The sequence below is a fragment of the Alosa sapidissima genome, chromosome 9, assembly GCF_018492685.1.
Source record: "Alosa sapidissima isolate fAloSap1 chromosome 9, fAloSap1.pri, whole genome shotgun sequence".
In the NCBI taxonomy this organism is placed as follows: Eukaryota; Metazoa; Chordata; class Actinopteri; order Clupeiformes; family Clupeidae; genus Alosa; species Alosa sapidissima.
In genome coordinates, this window is record NC_055965.1 from 38,323,799 (window position 1) to 38,344,567 (window position 20,769).

Here is a 20,769-nt window from a genome sequence, read left to right on the forward strand (position 1 = left end):
TACGTGCAGGGGCATGGGACATAGCTCATAGGCCTGGCAGAGTCAGCCAGACCTTCAAGCCGATTCTTCAGCTTCTAAAAGCAAGCAAAGCTTGTCAACTATGACAGCAGTTCCTTTTGGTATTAGTCCATTTTTTGCGGTTGCTGCATCAGAGTGAGGTATTTAACAGTCCAACAGACAAAGGAATCGCCGGATAGCGTTGATGCAGGAGTCAGTGTTCAACATACTCACGGCTTCCAAGTGAATGGCTCTGCTCGCCAGAAAGATCACTCCCCATCTCTTCACAAGGGAACGACCCCTTTTTACCTCAATAGGTCCGAAGTAGTCGATGACTACATGTGAAAAGGGTGGTAAGTCTGGAGGTCCTCTGGCAGGTCTGCCACTTTGACTGGCATGCCTTTTCTTAAGAGAGTAAGCTCAGACTTGAAGTGACACTGCTGTTCATAGCAAATGATCGCCTTTTCTGCTTCGTCCAAATCATCCACTGTTAAGCATTGTTGCTCACCTTTAATTTTGGATGTCACATTCTCTTTGTCTTTCCGACTTCGCAGCAGAAGGAGCCTTTTGAGCTTCAGCAGTCAGGCTACAGCTTTGAGAAGTTTGTTCCATGAAGAGAAGTACTGAATCAGGGAAGAAGTTGCATTAGTTTCCAGCTTTAGGCAATTTACAGTAATGTCTTTTTTTACCTCAGGATCACTGTGGGGTAGGTGGCCCAAGTCCCATCAGGCCATTCAGATTCCTCCCTTGAAAGAAAGTGAGTGCCATGGAGGTAGGTCACCGTTCCGTAACCTGCTTCACCCGCATCACAGGAATGATGCAACCGAACCAGTCCTTACTGAGCCAAAGCTCTCAGGTTTTATACACCTGTCTATTTCAAATCTGTCCAGCTGACTCAGTTCTGTATTCCATCGTGGCACCTTTTCTGCGTAGCTTTTCTTAAGTACATCTTTCATGAATGTTTTGTACTCATTTGCATAAGCAGAATCCATTTTGAATCTCCTAGAGACACCTACTGTGCGCTGTGCTGTAACTAGATGGTTGTTAGACAAAGTTACATCTTCATCACAAAAAGACAAAGGAAAGTGATAGTGGTCGTTTTTAAACATAACTGACCTTGATGTTAGATCCACAAATCTCCCGTCCTCAGACATCTCTTTTTTCTTCTCATATTCCTTTTCAGGAAAATTATTGTTGTGTTGCCTGATGAGCAGATTCTTGATGTTCTCCAAAGAGATCCGATTAACTGTGACTGACTGTTTGCCACATCTATCCATAGCAGGACAAGAATTGAGTGGGCCATTGACCACCCATCCAAGCAGCGTCTTGACTGCATATGGTCCATCGTTCTGACTGTTAAGTACTTGCCATGGCTGCATTGCCTTTGGCACATCCATTCCAATCAGTATTTCTACATCAGCGTCAATGCTTTGCAGTGTTATGCCACTGAGATACAGTAAGGCCATCTTTTAATGTCATTTTGTGTAAACAAATGGTCTTTTGACACAGGGATATTAGCTTGTGTGTACACTCTGGGCAGTTCAATGAACCTGCTTCCATCAATGTTTCCTACTTTAAGCCCTGTGAGCTCGTAGCACCTCACCGTTTGCTCTTGTCCCATTGTTTGTAGAACAACCTCGGTTCTGCGTCCATTGACATTGAGCTGGTGCCTGATGTTATCCGTGCAGAAGGTGGCTGAGCTGCCTGGGTCAAGGAAGGCGTAAGTCATGATGGTCCTGGAGCCCTTGGATGCCTTCACTTGAACAGGCACAATGGCTAGTGTGCAGTGTCTGGCCCCTGTTGCATGATTAGCTGTGATCAGTGCACTGTTGACAGCAGTCTGCATTCTCACTGTTGATGTGTAGTAAGGTGGGATGTTTACACTTGCATGTCTCACAGATCATTCTCTTAATACAGTCTTTGCTGAGATGTCCCTTCTTAAGACAGCCAAAGCAATGTCCATTTCTCTTCAGGTGTTCCACTTTCTGTTCATGTGGCTGTAACTTAAATTTTTTGCAGTCAGTGATATCATGCCCATCTAAGCAAAAGCTACATACAGACAAAGATTCAACATGTTTGTTAAATTGCCGTGTCTGTACCTGCGATTCAGCTGGCATTACAGAAGTCACGAAGCTGCTTCCCCTTCTAGGTGTCTTCGTGTCAGGTTTGGCTTTCAAGACTGGACTTTTACTTGGTGGAGGATCTTTAATGTCACCAAACACTGGATGGAGTAGTACACTGGACTGATGTTCCAAAAACTCCACAAGATGAGTGAATCTTATGCGTGTATTGTTTCTTTGAGAGTGTTCATACACTACATTTCGCCACCGTTCATGAAGTTTATATGGCAGCTTAGAAACGAGCAACTTTAAATTAGATGCTACATTCAGTTCATCAAGATGGTCCAGAGTTTGCATTGCGTTAAGACATTCTCTTAAGTACAAAGCATACGCAAGAAGAGCCTCTCCATCATCAGGTCTTATTAGTGTCCAGTTAAAAGCCTTCTCTAAGTATGCATTAGCAATTTTCATTTCATTTCCAAAATGTTTCTTTAAAAGCTGTTTTGCTTCAGCATAGCCTCGACGGGCATCCATATGCATACAACTCCTCACTATGTCTTTAGCCTGTCCTTCTGTAAACTGCTCAAGAAAATAGAGTCTATCTTGGCAATTACTGGTATTGTTCTCAATTGAGTGTTCAAAAGCAAGAATGAAAGGTTGAAAAGACAGAGGATCACCATTAAAAACAGGTACATCTCTTTTGGGCAAGAGAGAAAGGTTCTGTTGTCTCACCATTAATTCTGTGAGGTCCTTTTGTCTGTGCAGCATTTCAGCAGCGGTGTCATGGCTGGACTCAAGCTGTGGGCTGGTGGGAGTTCTGATGCTCCTGGAGCTGCTGCTAACCCTAACCCTGCAGATGTCGTACTGCTCTTTGCAGTGGCGTTTTAGGCACAGTTGCCACAGGCCTAAACTCAAGGGCAGAGGCCTCAGTCAGAGTTGGTTCAGCAGGTTGTTGTTTGCTTGCCTCCAGGTACTCATTCATGGCATCCTCCTGCTCTCCACTGTCACTTAAAGCCTTCAGCTTTGCATCTGCCTCCGCTAATTGAGCTTGTATCTTCATGAGCTCCATTCTAGATTTCAGGGCCGCTTCCTCCATCTGAAGTGCGTGTAGCGCAGGCAATGCCTTGCTGCGGGCCTGAAGAGCAGCCATTTCAGCTGCAGCAATTCTTGCCACTGACGATGTTTTAGATATTTTGGAAACATTAGAAATGCTGTCTTTTGGTTCAACAGTTAACTGTAGTCTATGTTGTTCATTTTTTTACATTTCAACTTCTTTAACGAAGTAGTCAAAGTTCTGTGCTCTCGGTTCATACCAATCAACAGGATCACTTTCCCTCTCCTCCACGGTCATTAATGATTGTACTGATCTATGAATGCTTTTAAAGTCCTCAATGCTTTGGTGTAGCACTTGCATATTTTTCTCCTCTCGGTCAACATTTCCATTTTCAACAAGCAAAGATCTAATTTCATTAATTTGTCTGGTGCAAACACCTAGCTTTACCCGGCGAGAAGCCATTTCAGATTTTAAAAGTTTGCCAGTCTCTTTTGCCGTCTCGACATGGTGATGTTCAACAGTTCACGATGCACGTCAATAAAGTCTTATAAACTTGTCCAAGTCTATTCAATGATAGTTTACACTTTCACAGTTCGTTTACTCACTCGGTTTGCCGGCGTTTGGCATCCAATTCCTGCGGTGTTACGCTCATTCATGGATTGCTCCAATTACGATACGTTCCATTCATAAAGTCCGTTTAGGCCAAACGCGTCGTTCCATCAAGAGGTAAGTATCCAATGTTCGGCGTTAATCCACAAGTTGGTCCTTTAGTTCTTTCAAAGACGTCGGTCTTCGGAAGTTTTCAGACAATGAAGTGGCGTTTCCAACAAAACTTGCCACGTGAGGGTTATGACAAGGGTTCCCGACACACGATCCATAGTAAGCACGCACGGAGAGTTGAAGTAAATGAGATGTTGTATTTATTCAAACAATCCGGTTCTCTTTCTTGGATGGACAAATTATGAAAACAAAGGAAAAACTAAAGCGGTAGTTTGCGGTCTGAAAACTGTACCGTCTTGCCATCTAACCCATTGCACACTTTGTGAATGTCCTAATTAAAGCCACCACTTCGCGCCACAGGCAAGTGAAAGGGGTGTGTCTACTACCATTTGACAGGTAATCAGGTAAGTACATACAGGTAACACACTGCTCAGGGTAATTAAGGTAAGTATGACACATTTTAAATTAAACTATATTATTTCTGTTAACTTAAAACCGTATTTCCATAATGTCATAACGTTAACTAAGGTACTTGATCTTATTCCACAGATAAGTTCACAAAACCCAAATATGGCTCCTACATATGCTGACACCAAATGATTGATTGGCCATAGATATGCCAACACCAAATGATTGATTGGTCATAGCTAGCTAGATAGATAGATACTTTATTGATCCCCATGGGGAAATTCAAGGGTCTCAGTAGCATACAGACATCACACACAACATGCACTTACAGCAGAAGTGGTAAACATAAGTATAAGTATAAACATATAACTAAACTCCACTGTACAATAAAGACAGTAGAAGATAAGAAAACTAACAAAACTAAATACTAAATACACTATGTCATGGCCATTTCTGTTTTTTGTTAAGTTCACTTCGACCTGTGATTTGAATACGCCCACCTAGGCACAGGTGCAGCTATTTTAGGTCACGCCCGCCGCTCTAATTTAGTTGGAAAGTAATGTCGGGTGGCGTGGCATGGTTTTGGCGAGATACAAAGATTTTACCACTTAATGCATTTTGGATAATGGAAATGGAGAACCTTTGTTGGAACTTCATGTAAAGAAAACCTAAAGGGAGTGAGTGTCATGGTGAAGGTGCAAAAAGTAGTCCAACCATAGTCCTTTAGTTATGTGTGCATGGCAAGGTGCTCAAGAGAGTGAGTGTCATGGTGAAGGTGCAAAAAGTAGTCCAACATTAGTCATAGCTATATTATACCAAATGATTGATTGGTCATAGCTATGGTAACACCAAATGATTGATTGGTCATAGCCAGGTCATCAGTATAAGGGCTTGTGATTGGTCAGTGATGATTAGATTAGATTAGATTAGATTCAACTTTATTGGTAACTGTGATCGTGGTGTGTTCCTATAGGCCAGCTTGGCGGAGTGGCTCTCTGGGATTGGCCTGGCTCAGCACTATCAGACTCTAGTCCAGAACGGCTACGACAACATGGACTTCATCAAAGACGTCAGCATCGAAGACCTGCAGGAAATCGGCATCACCAAATTAGGTGAGCATTAATGTTAGCTATAGCTATGCTAAACTTACTCTACCAGTGACACCTGTCTGTCTGTCTGGTGACATCTGTCTGTCTGTCTGTGTGGTGACATCTGTCTGTCTGTGTGTGTGGTGACATCTGTCTGACTGTCTGTGTGTGTGGTGACATCTGTCTGTCTGTCTGTCTGTCTGTGTGGTGACATCTGTTTGTCTGTCTGTGTGGTGACATCTGTCTGTGTGTCTGTGTGGTGACATCTGTCTGTCTGTCTGGTGACATCTGTCTGGCTGTGTGGTGACATCTGTCTGTGTGTGTGGTGACATCTGTCTGTCTGTGTGGTGACATCTGTCTGTGTGTGTGGTGACATCTGTCTGTCTGTGTGTGTGGTGACATCTGTCTGTCTGTGTGGTGACATCTGTCTGTGTGTCTGTGTAGTGACATCTGTCTGTCTGTCTGTGTGGTGTCATCTGTCTGTGTGTGTGGTGACATCTGTCTGTCTGTCTGTCTGTGTGGTGTCATCTGTCTGTCTGTCTGTGTGGTGACATCTGTCTGTCTGTCTGTCTGTCTGTGTGGTGACATCTGTATGTCTGTCTGTGTGTGTGGTGACATCTGTCTGTCTGTCTGGTGACATCTGTCTGTGTGGTGACATCTGTCTGTCTGTCTGTCTGTCTGTGTGGTGACATCTGTCTGTCTGTTTGTGTGGTGTCATCTGTCTGTGTGTGTGGTGACATATGTCTGTCTGTCTGTGTGTGTGGTGACATCTGTTTGTCTGTCTGTGTGGTGACATCTGTATGTGTGTCTGTGTGGTGATATCTGTCTGTCTGTCTGTGTGGTGACATCTGTCTGTCTGTCTGTGTGGTGACATGTCTGTCTGTCTGTGTGTGTGTGTGTGGTGACATCTGTCTGTCTGTGTGTGTGGTGACATCTGTCTGTCTGTCTGTCTGTGTGGTGACGTCTGTCTGTGTGGTGACATCTGTCTGTCTGTCTGGTGACATCTGTCTGTGTGGTGACATCTGTCTGTTTGTCTGTCTGTGTGGTGACATCTGTCTGTCTGTCTGGTGACATCTGTCTGTCTGTGTGGTGACATCTGTCTGTCTGTGTGGTGACATCTGTCTGTCTGTCTGTGTGTGTGGTGACATCTGTCTGTGTGGTGACATCTGTCTGTGTGTCTGTGTGGTGACATCTGTCTGTCTGTCTGTGTGGTGGTGACATATGTCTGTCTGTCTGTGTGGTGACATATGTCTGTCTGTCTGTGTGTGTGTGTGTGTGGTGACATCTGTCTGTCTGTCTGTGTGGTGTCATCTTTCTGTCTGTCTGTCTGTGTGGTGACATCTGTCTGTCTGTCTGTCTGGTGACATCTGTCTGTCTGTGTGGTGACATCTGTCTGTCTGTGTGGTGACATCTGTCTGTGTGTTTGTGTGGTGACATCTGTCTGTCTGTCTGTGTGGTGTCATCTGTCTATCTGTGTGGTGACATCTGTCTGTCTGTGTGGTGACATCTGTCTGTCTGTGTGGTGTCATCTATCTGTCTGTCTGGTGACATCTGTCTGTGTGGTGACATCTGTCTGTCTGTCTGTGTGGTGTCATCTGTCTGTCTGTCTGGTGACATCTGTCTGTCTGTCTGTCTGCGTGTGTGGTGGTGACATCTGTCTGTCTGTCTGTGTGGTGTCATCTGTCTGTCTGTCTGTCTGGTGACATCTGTCTGTCTGTGTGTGTGGTGGTGACATCTGTCTGTCTGTCTGTGTGGTGACATCTGTCTGTCTGTGTGGTGACATCTGTCTTTCTGTCTGTCTGTGTGTGTGGTGACATCTGTCTGTCTGTGTGGTGACATCTGTCTGTCTGTCTGTGTGTGTGGTGACATCTGTCTGTCTGTCTGTGTGGTGACATCTGTTTGTCTGTCTGTGTGGTGACATCTGTCTGTCTGTCTGTGTGGATACATCTGTCTGTCTGTCTGTCTGTGTGTGTGGTGACATCTGTCTGTCTGTCTGTCTGTGTTGTGACATCTGTCTGTCTGTCTGTGTGTGTGGTGACATCTGTCTGTCTGTCTGGTGACATCTGTCTGTCTGTCTGTCTGTGTGTGTGGTGGTGACATCTGTCTGTCTGTCTGTGTGGTGACATCTGTCTGTCTGTGTGGTGACATCTGTCTGTCTGTGTGGTGACATCTGTCTGTCTGTCTGTGTGTGTGGTGACATCTGTCTGTCTGTCTGTGTGGTGACATCTGTTTGTCTGTCTGTGTGGTAACATCTGTCTGTGTGGTGACATCTGTATGTCTGTCTGTGTGGTGACATCTGTCTGTCTGTCTGTCTGTGTGTGTGGTGACATATGTCTGTCTTTCTGTCTGTGTGGTGACATCTGTCTGTCTGTCTGTGTGTGTGGTGACATCTGTCTGTCTGTCTGTGTGGTGACATCTGTTTGTCTGTCTGTGTGGTGACATCTGTCTGTCTGTGTGGTGACATCTGTCTGTCTGTCTGTGTGGTGACATCTGTATGTCTGTCTGTGTGTGTGGTGACATCTGTCTGTCTGTCTGGTGACGTCTGTCTGTGTGGTGACATCTGTCTGTCTGTCTGTGTGGTGACATCTGTCTGTCTGTATCTGTCTGTCTGTCTGTGTGTGTGGTGACATCTGTCTGTCTGTCTGTGTGGTGACATCTGTCTGTCTGTATCTGTCTGTCTGTCTGTGTGTGTGGTGACATGTGTCTGTCTGTGTGGTGACATCTGTCTGTGTGGTGACATCTGTCTGTCTGTCTGTGTGGTGTCATCTGTCTGTCTGTGTGGTGACATATGTCTGTGTGGTGACATCTGTCTGTCTGTCTGTTGACATCTGTCTGTCTGTCTGTGTGGTGTCATCTGTCTGTCTGTCTGTGTGGTGACATCTGTCTGTCTGTTGACATCTGTCTGTCTGTCTGTGTGTGTGATGACATCTGTCTGTCTGTCTGCCTCTATCTTTCTGCCTCTGTCTCTCTGTCTGTCTGACACTCTGTCTGTCTGTCTGACACTCTGTCTGTCACACTGTCTGTCTGACACTCTGTCTGTCTGTCACTCCAGGACACCAGAAGAAAATAATGCTGGCTGTAAGGCGATTGGTCGAACCAAATAAGGAGGTGGATTCCAGGTCAGAACCGAGCCAATCAGATGCAAGTTCTGAACAGCCAATCAAATCATCGCCGTCTGTAGAAGATGAGGTCAGCACTTCACCATCTCCAAGGTTACGGAGGGCAAATGCCCCTCCCCCTCTCACAAAGCCTCTGTCTTCTGATGGAAGCCCTGCACACACACCTACACACACACCTCCATACACCCCACCCAAAGCCAAACCAGACTCCCCCTCCCACACACACACGCACACACACACACGTCCATACACCCCACCCAAAGCCAAACCAGACTCCCCCTCCCACACACACACGCACACACACACACGTCCTCCTGCATACACACCTTCATCTCCCTCAAGCCCCGCACACACACATACTCAAGCACAGAGGCACACACACACTCCAGCCGAGTCACACACACACACACACACTCCAGCCGAGTCACACACACTCACACATACTCCAGCCGAGTCACACACACGCACACACACTCCTGCGGTGCCCCAGCTGTGCCTGCCGGAGGGCGAGGACTCCGCGACTCCCCCTGCTGGCCTGAGAGTGAAGCGTAGCAGCAGCAGCCAATCACAGGGCTCTCTCGATCAGGCCGGTGTCAACCGCAGCCAATCACAGGGCTTTGCCACCACCACGCGCCCGCGCAGGAAGTCCCGCCCCCCGACCCCACCCAAGCGCTCCTGCTCCTCCGTCTCCCATAGCAACCTAGCAGAGGGGACCTCGGCATACAATCAGACAGAGACGGAGGCGGGGCTTCTCAGCGTGAGCTACAGAGAGCGCCGCCGTAGTGACTGTGGTGTGGTTGCTATGGAAACGAGCCTGTCCTCATCAGCAGGAGGGGGGAGTGTCCGAGACATCGCTGCTATGCTGGAAATGACATCACCATTGGGGGGAGGAGTCACTGGAGGAGGCTGCAGCTATCTGCAGGTACACATAAACACATTCACACACACACACACACACTCACAGGTATATAATCACACACACACACTCACACAGGTATATATAAACATACACACACTCACACAGGTATATATAAACACAGACTCACACAGGTATAAACACACACATTGGGCAGCCGTGGCCTACTGGTTAGCACATCGGAGGGTTGCCGGTTCGAACCCCGACTGAAGTGCCCTTGAGCAAGGCACCTAACCCCTCAGGCCATCCTTAAAAATATTTTCGTTTGCCGTAACCCGACCGACCCTGTCAATTTAGAACCGACCGAAATATTTATTTTTTTCCCCTTTTAGACCGACCGACTTGCCGGTTGTAAACTTGCGTTAATACCGACCGATTGTTTTTTTTTACTCTAAACAACCAATACAAATGCAATAAAATAATATTTATTTTAGTAGGCCCAAGTATTGTGAATATAAATTGCCTAAATGCAAACGTGGCTCACTTTAAAAAAAACCTGTGGCGTCATCTCTACACCATTGGTTTTAGCCTACGCATGTCACACTATTGCCTACGCTTCGTTTCATTCACACAAACTGATAACGCTTTTACTTGGCACGAAGTTCTGGAAGAACTGTGGCCAGATCTTTTCTCATCCCTCCTCCCCCTAGTCTAACGGTGACCGTGTCGGAGTATTGAAATTGGTTGTGGTCTATTCAGCATTTCTCAAAATATGGGTCCGCAACATGGAGACTGCTGGTCCGCGGAGTCGTGGAGTGAAATTAGGCCCGGTGCTTCATCTGATAATTTGCTGCGCAGTTGATCAAGAAACCGCGGATCGACGAAAAAAGAAAACAAACGTTTCTGCTATCGATGTCATTAAACATGGAGCCCTACAATTAAGTGGTGGTATGAGCATTCATTCAGTGCGCGTCTGCGCGAGAGAAACTGAAACTAATCGATAACGTTGGTATCAAAGCTCCGCTTCAACCTGTTGGAAGGCTATTTATTTATTTATTTAACGAAACTTAATAGAACGACGTGGTTTTTTGGAACTTCCTTAGAAACAGAGCAGAGACTGTATAATACACTGTATAGCATTGAGTATTGTATAGTCAAATTTCAATATAACGTGGCCAAGAGCTATTGTAGCCTTATTTCTGGGTACATGTAGATGAGCCCTATGACCCAAAAGTCTGCCATGACCGGGCCTCAGGTCAAAGAAGTTTGAGAAAGGCTGGTCTATATAACCTGCATCAGAATGAGGTTTGCAATGGTGCGCCTGAAGGCACGGGTTGAAGACCCAGTCAGTTACGTCACGATATGCACATTTGTGTAAATTCATTCCTACGTAATCACCATGACCAAAATTGTATTTTTTTTTTACTTTGAATCTTGAAAAAAAAAAAATATTGACCTACCTACCGACCCATTTTTAATTTTTTTTGGCTGTTACTGCAAACAAAAATATTTTTAAGGATGGCCTCACTGCTCCCCGAGCACCGCTGTTAGTGCAGGCAGCTCACTGCGCCGGGATTAGTGTGTGCTTCACCTCACTGTCTGTTCACTGTGTGCTGAGTGTGTTTCATTAATTCACGGATTGGGTTAAATGCAGAGACCAAATTTCCCTCACGGGATCAAAAGAGTATATATACTTATACTATACTTACATTCAGGCACACTCACACTCTCTCACACACACTGAAACAGAGCTACCTGCAGTTACACACACACACACACACACATACTCTCTCACAAACACACACACACTCTCTCTCAAACACACACACACACACACTCTCTCTCTCTCACACACACACACGCATACACACAGACTACAAGTTTGTGTGTGTGATGGCAGGGCAACCTACAGACATACACATACACACTTTCACACACGTGGATGTACATGGTCACACACTGCATGTGTTTGTGTGTGTGTGATGGCAGGCCTGCTCTGATACACACTTTCACACCCGTACACACTATCACACACGTACACACATGCACTTGTTCACACACAGAGACTGCATGTGTGTGTGTGTGTGTGTGTGATGGCAGGCCTGCTCTGATAAACACTTTCACACACGTACACACACGTACACACATGCACTTGTTCACACACAGAGACTGCATGTGTGTGTGTGATGGCAGGCCTGCTCCGATAAACACTATCACACACGTACACACATGGACTTGTTGACACACAGAGACTGCATGTGTGTGTGTGATGGCAGGCCTGCTCTGATAAACACTTTCACACATGTACACACTATCACACACGTACACACATGGACTTGTTCACACACAGAGACTGCATGTGTTTGTGTGTGTGTGTGATGGCAGGCATGCTCTGATAAACACTTTCACACATGTACACACTATAACACAAGTACACACATGCACTTGTTCACACACAGAGACTGCATGTGTTTGTGTGTGTGTGTGATGGCAGGCCTGCTCTGATAAACACTTTCACACATGTACACACTATAACACACGTACACACATGCACTTGTTCACACACAGAGACTGCATGTGTGTGTGTGTGTGTGATGGCAGGCCAGCCCAGAGTTCCTGAGACGGCAGCGAGAGGCGGTGACCTTGGACGACCTTCAGGAGCGCAGACGCACCATCTGCGGGCCACCTACGGACCTGGTCGCCACGGCAACAGGACAGCACCCACCCACCATCCGAGAGGTCCCAGAGCCACGCCCCCGCTCTGTGATTGGTCACCTGGAAGGAGGAGGCGTGTCACAGGAAGAGTGGTCACGTGTGGACGCCACGGCAACCCTGCGGAAGCCCCGCCCACTGCAACAGCTAAACGAATCAGACACAAGCACAGTCCGCCGACGCCCCAAACCCCGCAGCACTGCCGAGCAACAGCCAATCACGGACGAGTATCAGAGGCGCCCCGTGTCAGACACTGGCACAGGGTCAGAGGTCATGTCTCGGCCCCAACCCCCAAAACCCCCCGTCTCCCCAAAACCCCCCACTGCGGCTCGCCACGACCCCCCCACACCGGTCAGGAGGGTACTGCTCACACCCACCAGCCCAGGTAAGAGACACACACACACACACACACACACTAGTCAGGAGGGTACTGCTCACCGCACCTGACACACCCACCAGCCCAGGTAACACACCTGTGTTGTGTTAATCAGAGGTGAAGAGCTTCCACACACACGCACGCACACACACACACACACACACACGAGCCCATTTAACTGCTGTATTGACAGGTGTGTGTGTTAGTGTTAATTTCGTCAGAGGAAATATGTTCGTCAACAACCTTTTTTTTCATGACTAAGACGAGACGATGACGAGACGGCACTAATGTCCTGAAACACTGACTAAGACTATCTTAAGATGCATTATTGTTAATAAAATGTTTTGCATGAAATAAAAACTAAGATAAAATCTCTCTTCATTTTCGTCTACAAAATGAGAAGACAGAATATCTAACTGTTACGTTTTCAAAATATTCCGAATGAGTTCATGCTCCTGTAGGCTAGTCTACGTGCTGTTGCTGCAACACTATACTACATGGAACAAGAACACCGGAGATTTCTGCCAGAGTTAAAGGAATTATCCGGAGTAAAATGCATTTTAGATCAATTTACGGATGATTGGGAGTACATACGTTGAGTTGACATCAAAATCATGTCATTCGGATGTGTTTTGAGATGTTCGATTTTACCGCTTTTAGTCAAAACTCGTTAGCCTGGAAGTGACCCGGGCATGTCATTTCGCCGCTACAAAACGCTATTTTTATACCTCTTCTACAGTTCCAAACAACATTACACTTACGTGGTAGTGAGTAGAGGGTCCCTAAAGCCAAACCGAAGTATCCCGATGTCTTTATGTGGTCGGATAGAGTCCAGAATGAATTTAATCAAGCCAGTACCTTTCCGAAAATGTTGCTGCTGCAGCTCCCATCTTTAGGGGAAAGTCCGTAGGAGTCAATAGCCGAGTGCAAATCTTTCTTTTTTATTTTCCACCCTGAACATGGGCAAAATGCCCCATTGACATCAATATGTTTTATATAGAGTCACCACACTGCCACCTGTGGTTGTATAGAGTAACCTGTGGTAGCTCTGTACAAAACATATTGATGTCAATGGTGCATTTTGCCCATGTTCAGGGTGGAAAGTGAAAAAGAAAGATTTGCATAAGATAAGTCAAATTGGTGTTTTTAAAAAGAAAAGATCATGGAGAATAAAGAAAAAAATATTTAAAAAATCTTTGTATATTCCCACAAGGTGTTTGGGTGCTCTGAAAATGAGAACCAAAATGATTTTTTAGACTTGTAAGGTCTGCTGTTCAGACACTGAAGGGATTTATTTTCTGTTCATTGTTTTTTGTGAGAGTGTTTCTACTTATCTCAGTAAGGAAAATAAATCAAGAGCCTATGTTGAGTACAAATATGTCTTCTTAAGGCTTAAACAGAGCCCAGCCAAAAACTCCAATAAAATTTGTATCAACTTTGAGGGACAGCTATGACCATGCAGGATTATCCAGACCAAATGTGATGATTTTGCTACATACTATTCCTATTTATGTACCAGCATGCAAAATTTGAGCCTCCTACATGGTTTAGTTCTTGCGCTGTGGGCTTGTGAACTTTGACAAAAAAAAGAGGCCGAACAAAATCGACACCCCCCTCCCCCTGTGAAACTGGCTGTATCTTGGAAAGTATTGATCTTACATAAGAGTAATTTTACAGTGTGTCTCCTGGGTAAGATAGGTACACCTGGTCATTTTTTCAGAATTTTTTGAGACCTAAGTGCGTGGGCCCTGGTTGATATGACGTGGAATGACCCTGTTGCGTTTGGGCGCATATCGCCATCTAGCGTGGCGGAGTAAAATATTAATAATTGGGTCTAGGACAGTGTTTCTCAAACTTTTTCAGACGAAGGACCACTTAACTAACCCTAGCAAAAAAATTTAAAAAAAGATTAGATCTACTTCAACAGTATATTAGTCTACACAATAGGCCTACTCACTGAACCACCTTAGTTATTGTCTTTGCACTTTGCTTATTGTGTCAGAGTATTCATATGATTTAAACTGGCATATCTTACATAGAGTGTTGCAGAACTGTTTGGATTTACATACAAGTTGGTTCAATATTGCAAACAACTCATCTATATTTTTATTTTACCACGTCTGCTCGCAGACCACTTGGGATAGCTTGCGGACCACTAGTAGTCCCCGGACCACACTTTGAGAAACACTGGTCTACAAATATCATGACAGTGGTCCAGTCAAATCTTTTACTGTCTATAGTCAAATCCCAGCTAGTGTTAATTTTGTCACCTATTTTTAATTTAGTCTTAGGGCCCTATCATGACATTCTAAAGTGCATCGTCACTCGTCAAAAGTCTATTCAAATTTAGTAGGATGTCCAGTTCACATTGGGAGGGGTTTCGTTATCAAAAGTGGAGCGCATGGCGCAACAAGGTGTTCCTAGGTTTTTTAATCAGTCATATGGGTGTGTTTGGGGCGTAACATCATTTCAAACCAATGAGAATGACGGTGCAAAGCGCGATATGTCAAATAAATGCATCGGTATTTTGGCATTCAACGGCGCATTTGAAGGAGGCTGCTTGCGAGACTGTATGGAATAGTTATTCTTAAACCATGCTTTACTAAAACCTAGCATAGCCTTCACGCATTTGCATTCGTCTATTATTTGAACTCATTGGCAAAGTGAAACTAACTTCACCAAGGAGTCAGTCAACGACAAGACAGTTATATGCACTTTCACTATTGACTGACAATGGGTTACCACCGAAAACATAGGCTGGAAAAAGCAACACTTACCCTAATGTTGCTCAAATGACTGAATAAAACAACATTTATCCTGCAGAGGAGTTGCTTAGCCTATATCTCGTGACAGTGCGTCTTCAGCTGTGCTCCATACGTGTCTCTCGCCTCTCCCCTAATCACTTTTAACCGTCATTACCAATTTGCAAATGATGGTGAATACAACTACTCATCATGAGATGTACAGTATTTCGTAATATCTTTATTCTAATTATGTTTCCCATTGTAATCGTGCAATTTGTAATGCTTTGCATGGACGTGCGCTGGTGTGCGTTCATGAATGATAGAAGGATGGTGCGTGCACCTGCCAATATGACGTGCGCTCTTAAAATAGCATATGAACAACTCGTCATTGACTTCTGACCAGGTTTAGGTGGTGTATGATAGCGATTTTTAGACAACACGCCAGGCCCCTCCCTAGGTTGTTAATTGTCACACCCCTGGGCGCGATGTTTAAAAAATAAACGTGCAAAATACCGAATTCAACTTTGCGCGGGTGGAAAACGAACTTTACGCCATGCGCTGGTGCCCAAAATACAGCCCTTAGTCTTGTGACGAAATGTCCTTTTTAGTCTTTGTCATATTTAGTCATTCAAAGATCATTTTTGTTAGTCTAGTTTTAGTCAAAAGAAAGCTAAAGGTATCTTAGTCATAGTCAGTTTTAGTCAAAACATTTTAGTCTTTTTTTATGACAAATTATTTCTGATTACCATTTGAGTCAAATAGTGTTTCACACATCTCAATTTTCCAACAATATTGTGTGTCCACAGAGCTACTCGTCTGTTATAATTACTCATTCTGATTTTTTGTCAGTTAGCATGTTTACATGCACAGCTAAGTCAAGCTACAGTTACAGCTCGGCTGGTGTCTTGTGTTTCTCTCTCAGATGTGAAGAGAGAGCCTCCACCTGTGGCTCCGAAACCCTCCAGAGCCAAGATCCCTGCTCCTGCACCTGTTACCGCTAGCGACGGTAGTATCCATGGAGATGCCAATCTCGCCTCACCTGTCTTGCAGAGAGATGCAAGCTCCGCCCCTCCAACTATGACCCCTCCCCCAGCTGCCATAAACAACTCCAGCAACCCCAATCCTAGTCTTAATCCTAGTCTCAATCCTAGTTTTAATCCTAGTCTTAATCCTAATCCCCTGCACAGGGAGCCCAGCCCCACTCCTCCATCCCCTGCCCAGACCCCAAGCCCCCAGACACCGCACCCTGTGAAGCCCCCCAGAGCCTCCATCGCTGGCCTGTCGGTGGACCTGCCCCAGCAGATGGAGCTGGATCTGGGTGGAGTGGAGGCGGTGCAGCAGAGACTACGGGAGGTGGAGAAGCAGAGGGAGGAGGAGGAGAGGAAGTTGAGGGAGATGGAGAGACACAGGAAGGAGGAGGAGAAGAAACTGAGGGAGCTAGAGAGACAGAGAGCAGAGGAGGAGGAGAGGAGGAGGAGAGGAGGAGCTGAGGAGGAGGAGAGGAGGAGGAGGAGCGAGCAGGAGCACATGGAGGGGGGAGGGGGAGGAGTCCGGAGGAGGAAAGTGGGCGTGGCCAGGCAGGAACAAGTTCAAGGAGAGTTGGAGGAGGTGGAGCCTGTTTCCGTGGAGAACAGCGTGAGGCCGGGGCCTGTCCCTACCCAACGGAGGCTCAGTGGCGTAAACCAGCCAGCGGCACCCACCCCACCTCCCTCTGGGCCTGCACGGATGCAAGGAGCTGGGCCACTTCCCTCTGTGCCGCATGGAGCTCAATCTCCCCCTGCAGACGTCCACAGACTGGAGGAGACCAGCACCAACCTAGCCGCTGCACTGCAGGTGGTGGAGGAGAAGATCAAGCATGACAACAAGTGAGTCACACAGTCAATTAACCAATCACTTGGCACATATCTCAAACAATTAACCAATCACTCAACTATCTCAAACAATTAACCAACACATATCTCAAACAATTAACCAATCACTTGGCACATCTCAAAAAATTAACCAATCACTCGGAACATATCCAGTCACTCAAACAATAAACCAATAACCACTTAACTCATTAATCAATCACCATTTAATAGCAAATTCACTTATTAACCCATCAGAAGTTATTAGCAAGTCAACTCATCAACCAATCACCAGGTTCTCTCTCTTCTTTCTTCTGTGGAGGAGACCTTGGTCAGCATTCTGGATGACATTGAGCCTAACTCATCGCTCTCTCTCTCACTCTCTCTCTCAGCATTCTGGATGACATTGAGCCTAACTCATCTCTCTCTCTCTCTCTCTGTAGTTCTGCGGAAGAGAAGACCTCGGTCAGCATTCTGGATGACATCGGCAGCATGTTTGATGACCTTGCTGACCAGCTGGATGCCATGTTGGACTAAATCCTACCCAGAATCCTCAGTCTGAACTCTGACCTTCTGAACCCGGGATATGGAGAGGTCTGACCTCATGACTTCATTAACAGATGGCTTCTACCTTTATGAGACCCTACTCTGACCCTGAGGGACTGGACTTCCTGTCACCAGGCAGGAGTTCCAGTAACCTGATTGGAGTTTCTGGAGTTCTTGTAACTTGAACAAGCTTCCACGTGTTCTATAAGAATGGATAAATGGTGACCTTTGACATTTCTCTGGACTGCCACAGTTCTATACCATTTGGTTCCGCCCTATCCTGTGGACTGCTACGGTTCTATCCCATTTGGTTCTGCCCTATCCTGTGGACTGCCACAGTTCTATCCCAATTGGTTCTTCCCCAACCTGTGGACTGCTATGGTTCTATCCCATTTGGTTCTGGTTCCGCCCTATCCTGTGGACTGCTATGGTTCTATCCCATTTGTTTCTGGTTCCGCCCTATCCTGTGGACTGCTATGGTTTGTTACCATGCTTTCCATCCAAACCAAAATGAAGTCTGTATCAGATGTAAATCTGCATACAAAACCTTCCAACATAACCCAAACATACTGTACATCTACACCCACCTCTGAACCCGCTACAGAGACCACATCACCAGACGGACAGACATGGAACCAACTTCTGGTTTCTTGAACTCAGTCAACCCTTACCTTAGCCCATGGTGAAGACCCTACACATTCCATTGAGTAGCCAAACAAGGCCATGTCATATCAAGCTGTGCTGTTCTTAATGTTAATGTGTGAAATATTCCTCTGTTCCACATGCTGTGTCTGTGTTGCTGTGACGTTCCCCTCCTGGTTGTGCAAAGGTCTATATTTGCTGTGGAATCCCCCCATGTAGGTAGTTTCAATGTTTTCTTTGTAACTGTCTAGACCTCAGATGTCAAGCTTTGAGGCAAACCGAGTTTGAGTGCCCACCCGTTCTCCTGAATCACTCAGCCTGAAGTCCCGTTATCTAGGATGTCATTGGTCCATTCAAGCGTCACTCAGCCCAACATCCTGTTCTCTGGCATGTCATTGGACCATGCAAGCATTACTCAGCTTGAGTTCCTGTTCTCTGGCATGTCATTGGTACATTCAAGCATCACTCATCCTGAGTTCCTGTTCTCTGGCATGTAATTGGCCCATTGAAGTGTCATTCAGCCTGAGGTCGAAAATAGATCGAAATACATCTCAATCTCAAATTTGAACTAGATTAGAATTGACATCGTAGCCACACCTCCAATGTCACATCCAGCATGCATGTTTTCCTTTGAGTGACATTCAGATATCAACTCACTTGTCTCCCGACGCTTAGTAGCTGAAATTCTGTTGCACGTGGGCTGTCTCCCAGAGGGAAGACTTTGGAGGACTCGTTATTGTCGTTATTTGTCATTCAACGATATACGTTATTCCTATTGGTAATCAACTCAGTAACTCATCGTTATACATCATTCCTATTGGTAATCGCATCAGTCACAATATTTTAACTCAGTACTTGCCCACTTCTCATCTCTCAATATCGCCCAAATGCAATCTCATCATTTGGGGTGATAGTTGTAATCTCGATATCGCCCAAACGCAATCTCATCATTTGGTGTGATAGTTGTAATCTCGATATCGCCCAAACACAATCTCATCATTTGGGGTCATATCCCCTATAGTCGTAATCTCGATATCGCCCAAACACAATCTCATTGCATGGTCGCTCATCATTTACTGTACTTGCTGTATAGAGTATCTGGATGGGCCTTTAGTCTAAGCATTCCTCCTCCCAAGTACCGGCAAGTGTGATCTTCACCTTTAGCGTTAGCATCATGTCTTCTTCTATTGAGTTAATCTATCTGAGATCTCATTTGTTACTAGGGTTAGGGTCAAATCTGATTAGGAGCCTACAGCATTCTGGACAAACTTCCTCCATAGTTGAGCTGATTTGATCTAGTCTCTTCCAATTTTTGGACTGGCTTAGATGAATTAAAGCACAATGCCTCTACCAGGGCAATCCATCACCAGCCATGCTGAGAGTACGTGTCTGAGTGAGCGAGTGAGATTTCTTGAATTTCCCCTTGGGGATCAATAAAGTATCTATCTATCTATCTAGATGTGGACTAGTGTGTCTGAGTCTGTGAAAGGACACAGAAAGTGACACGTGTTACTTCTGACTTCTTATTACTTCTACTCATTGGACCGTTTGATTTTGGTTAGGACCCTTTGATCTGATTGGACCTTTTGATCTGATTGGGCCATTTGATCTGATGAGGCCATTTGATCTGATTGGGCCATTTGATCCGATGAGGCCATTTTGATCTGATTGGGCCATTTGATCTGATGAGGCCATTTGATCTATTCGATTTGATTTGGTTTAGGCCTGTTTGATCTGGGTCACAGTGGATTTAATCTCAGACTGAGTGGTGATTGGGTGAACTGGGTTCAGATTTCCGCGATACAGTGTGTGTGTGTGTGTGATTGTCCATGTAGTTCAATTAATAAGACATTCCTTTCAATGTGCTAAAGCAATCTTCAGCGATACGGTGTGTGTGTGTGTGTGTGTGTGTGTGTGTGTGCTAAAGCGATCTTCAGCGATACGGTGTGTGTGTGTGTGCGTGCTAAAGCAATCTTCAGCGATACGGTGTGTGTGTGTGTGCTAAAGTAATCTTCAGCAATAGTCATCAGCTCTCTCTCAACTACATAACTGCAATACGACATCATCAATACGAGAGCTGTTTTTCCCCTCTAAGTATGTGTATGTCATTTGAGAGTGTGTGTGTGCTGCTTGAGCCTGCTGATCTTATAGCGCACACACACACACACATACACACACATACTCACAAACACTCACATATACACATGCACATACGCACACACACACACACAAACACTCACATACACATATGCACATACGCACACACACACATACTCACACTCGCATACACACATGCATATACGCGCATACGCACACACACACACACACACACACACACAAACACTCACATACACACATGCACATACGCGCACACACACACACACATGCACATACGCACACACATACTCACAAACACTCACATACGCACACACACACAAATGCCTCCCAGCACACCAGAGGCTCTCATGTGCTGCTGCTGATTAGAGCACCTCCTTCTGGTGGGCTATGTTATTGCAAGTAGATGTAATGACAATAAATTATTACAAGGCAATAGCTGAATACTCGATTCCTCTTGTTACTAATGATAAATAATGAAAAGT

General features: G+C 45.5%; 2 protein-coding genes across 3 annotated transcripts in view; one reads left to right on the forward strand and one right to left on the reverse strand.

Annotated features, from left to right (window-relative positions):
• Nucleotides 1-20,373, forward strand: part of si:dkeyp-9d4.3 (caskin-1) — a 76,844-nt gene extending 56,471 nt beyond the window's left edge. For both annotated transcript variants that reach the window (XM_042105514.1, XM_042105516.1), the window contains 5 exons: nt 5,213-5,351; nt 8,380-9,368; nt 11,904-12,399; nt 16,057-16,999; nt 17,425-20,373. In XM_042105514.1, coding sequence (XP_041961448.1) covers nt 5,213-5,351; nt 8,380-9,368; nt 11,904-12,399; nt 16,057-16,999; nt 17,425-17,518 — 2,661 coding nt within the window. In that variant the 3' untranslated portion in view covers nt 17,519-20,373. The remainder of the gene's footprint in view (nt 1-5,212; nt 5,352-8,379; nt 9,369-11,903; nt 12,400-16,056; nt 17,000-17,424) is intronic.
• LOC121719767 lies at nt 619-4,510 on the reverse strand. Its single transcript, XM_042105517.1, has 2 exons — nt 2,097-4,510; nt 619-2,000 (listed from the first exon to the last, which is right to left on the reverse strand). Exons 1-2 carry the CDS (start codon nt 2,823-2,825, stop codon nt 1,806-1,808), a joined length of 924 nt encoding a protein of 307 aa, XP_041961451.1. The 5' UTR covers nt 2,826-4,510; the 3' UTR covers nt 619-1,805.
• Nucleotides 20,374-20,769: the final 396 nt, after the last annotated feature.

Bases quoted from the DNA above. Each gene is read 5' to 3' on its own strand.
- LOC121719767 (XM_042105517.1), bottom strand. From the start codon at position 2,825: ATGCTGCACAGACAAAAGGACCTCACAGAATTAATGGTGAGACAACAG. The intron at 2,001-2,096 runs GTACAGACACGG...AAAAAATTTAAG, and splicing joins TAATGCCAGCTGAATCGCAG to TTACAGCCACATGAACAGAA.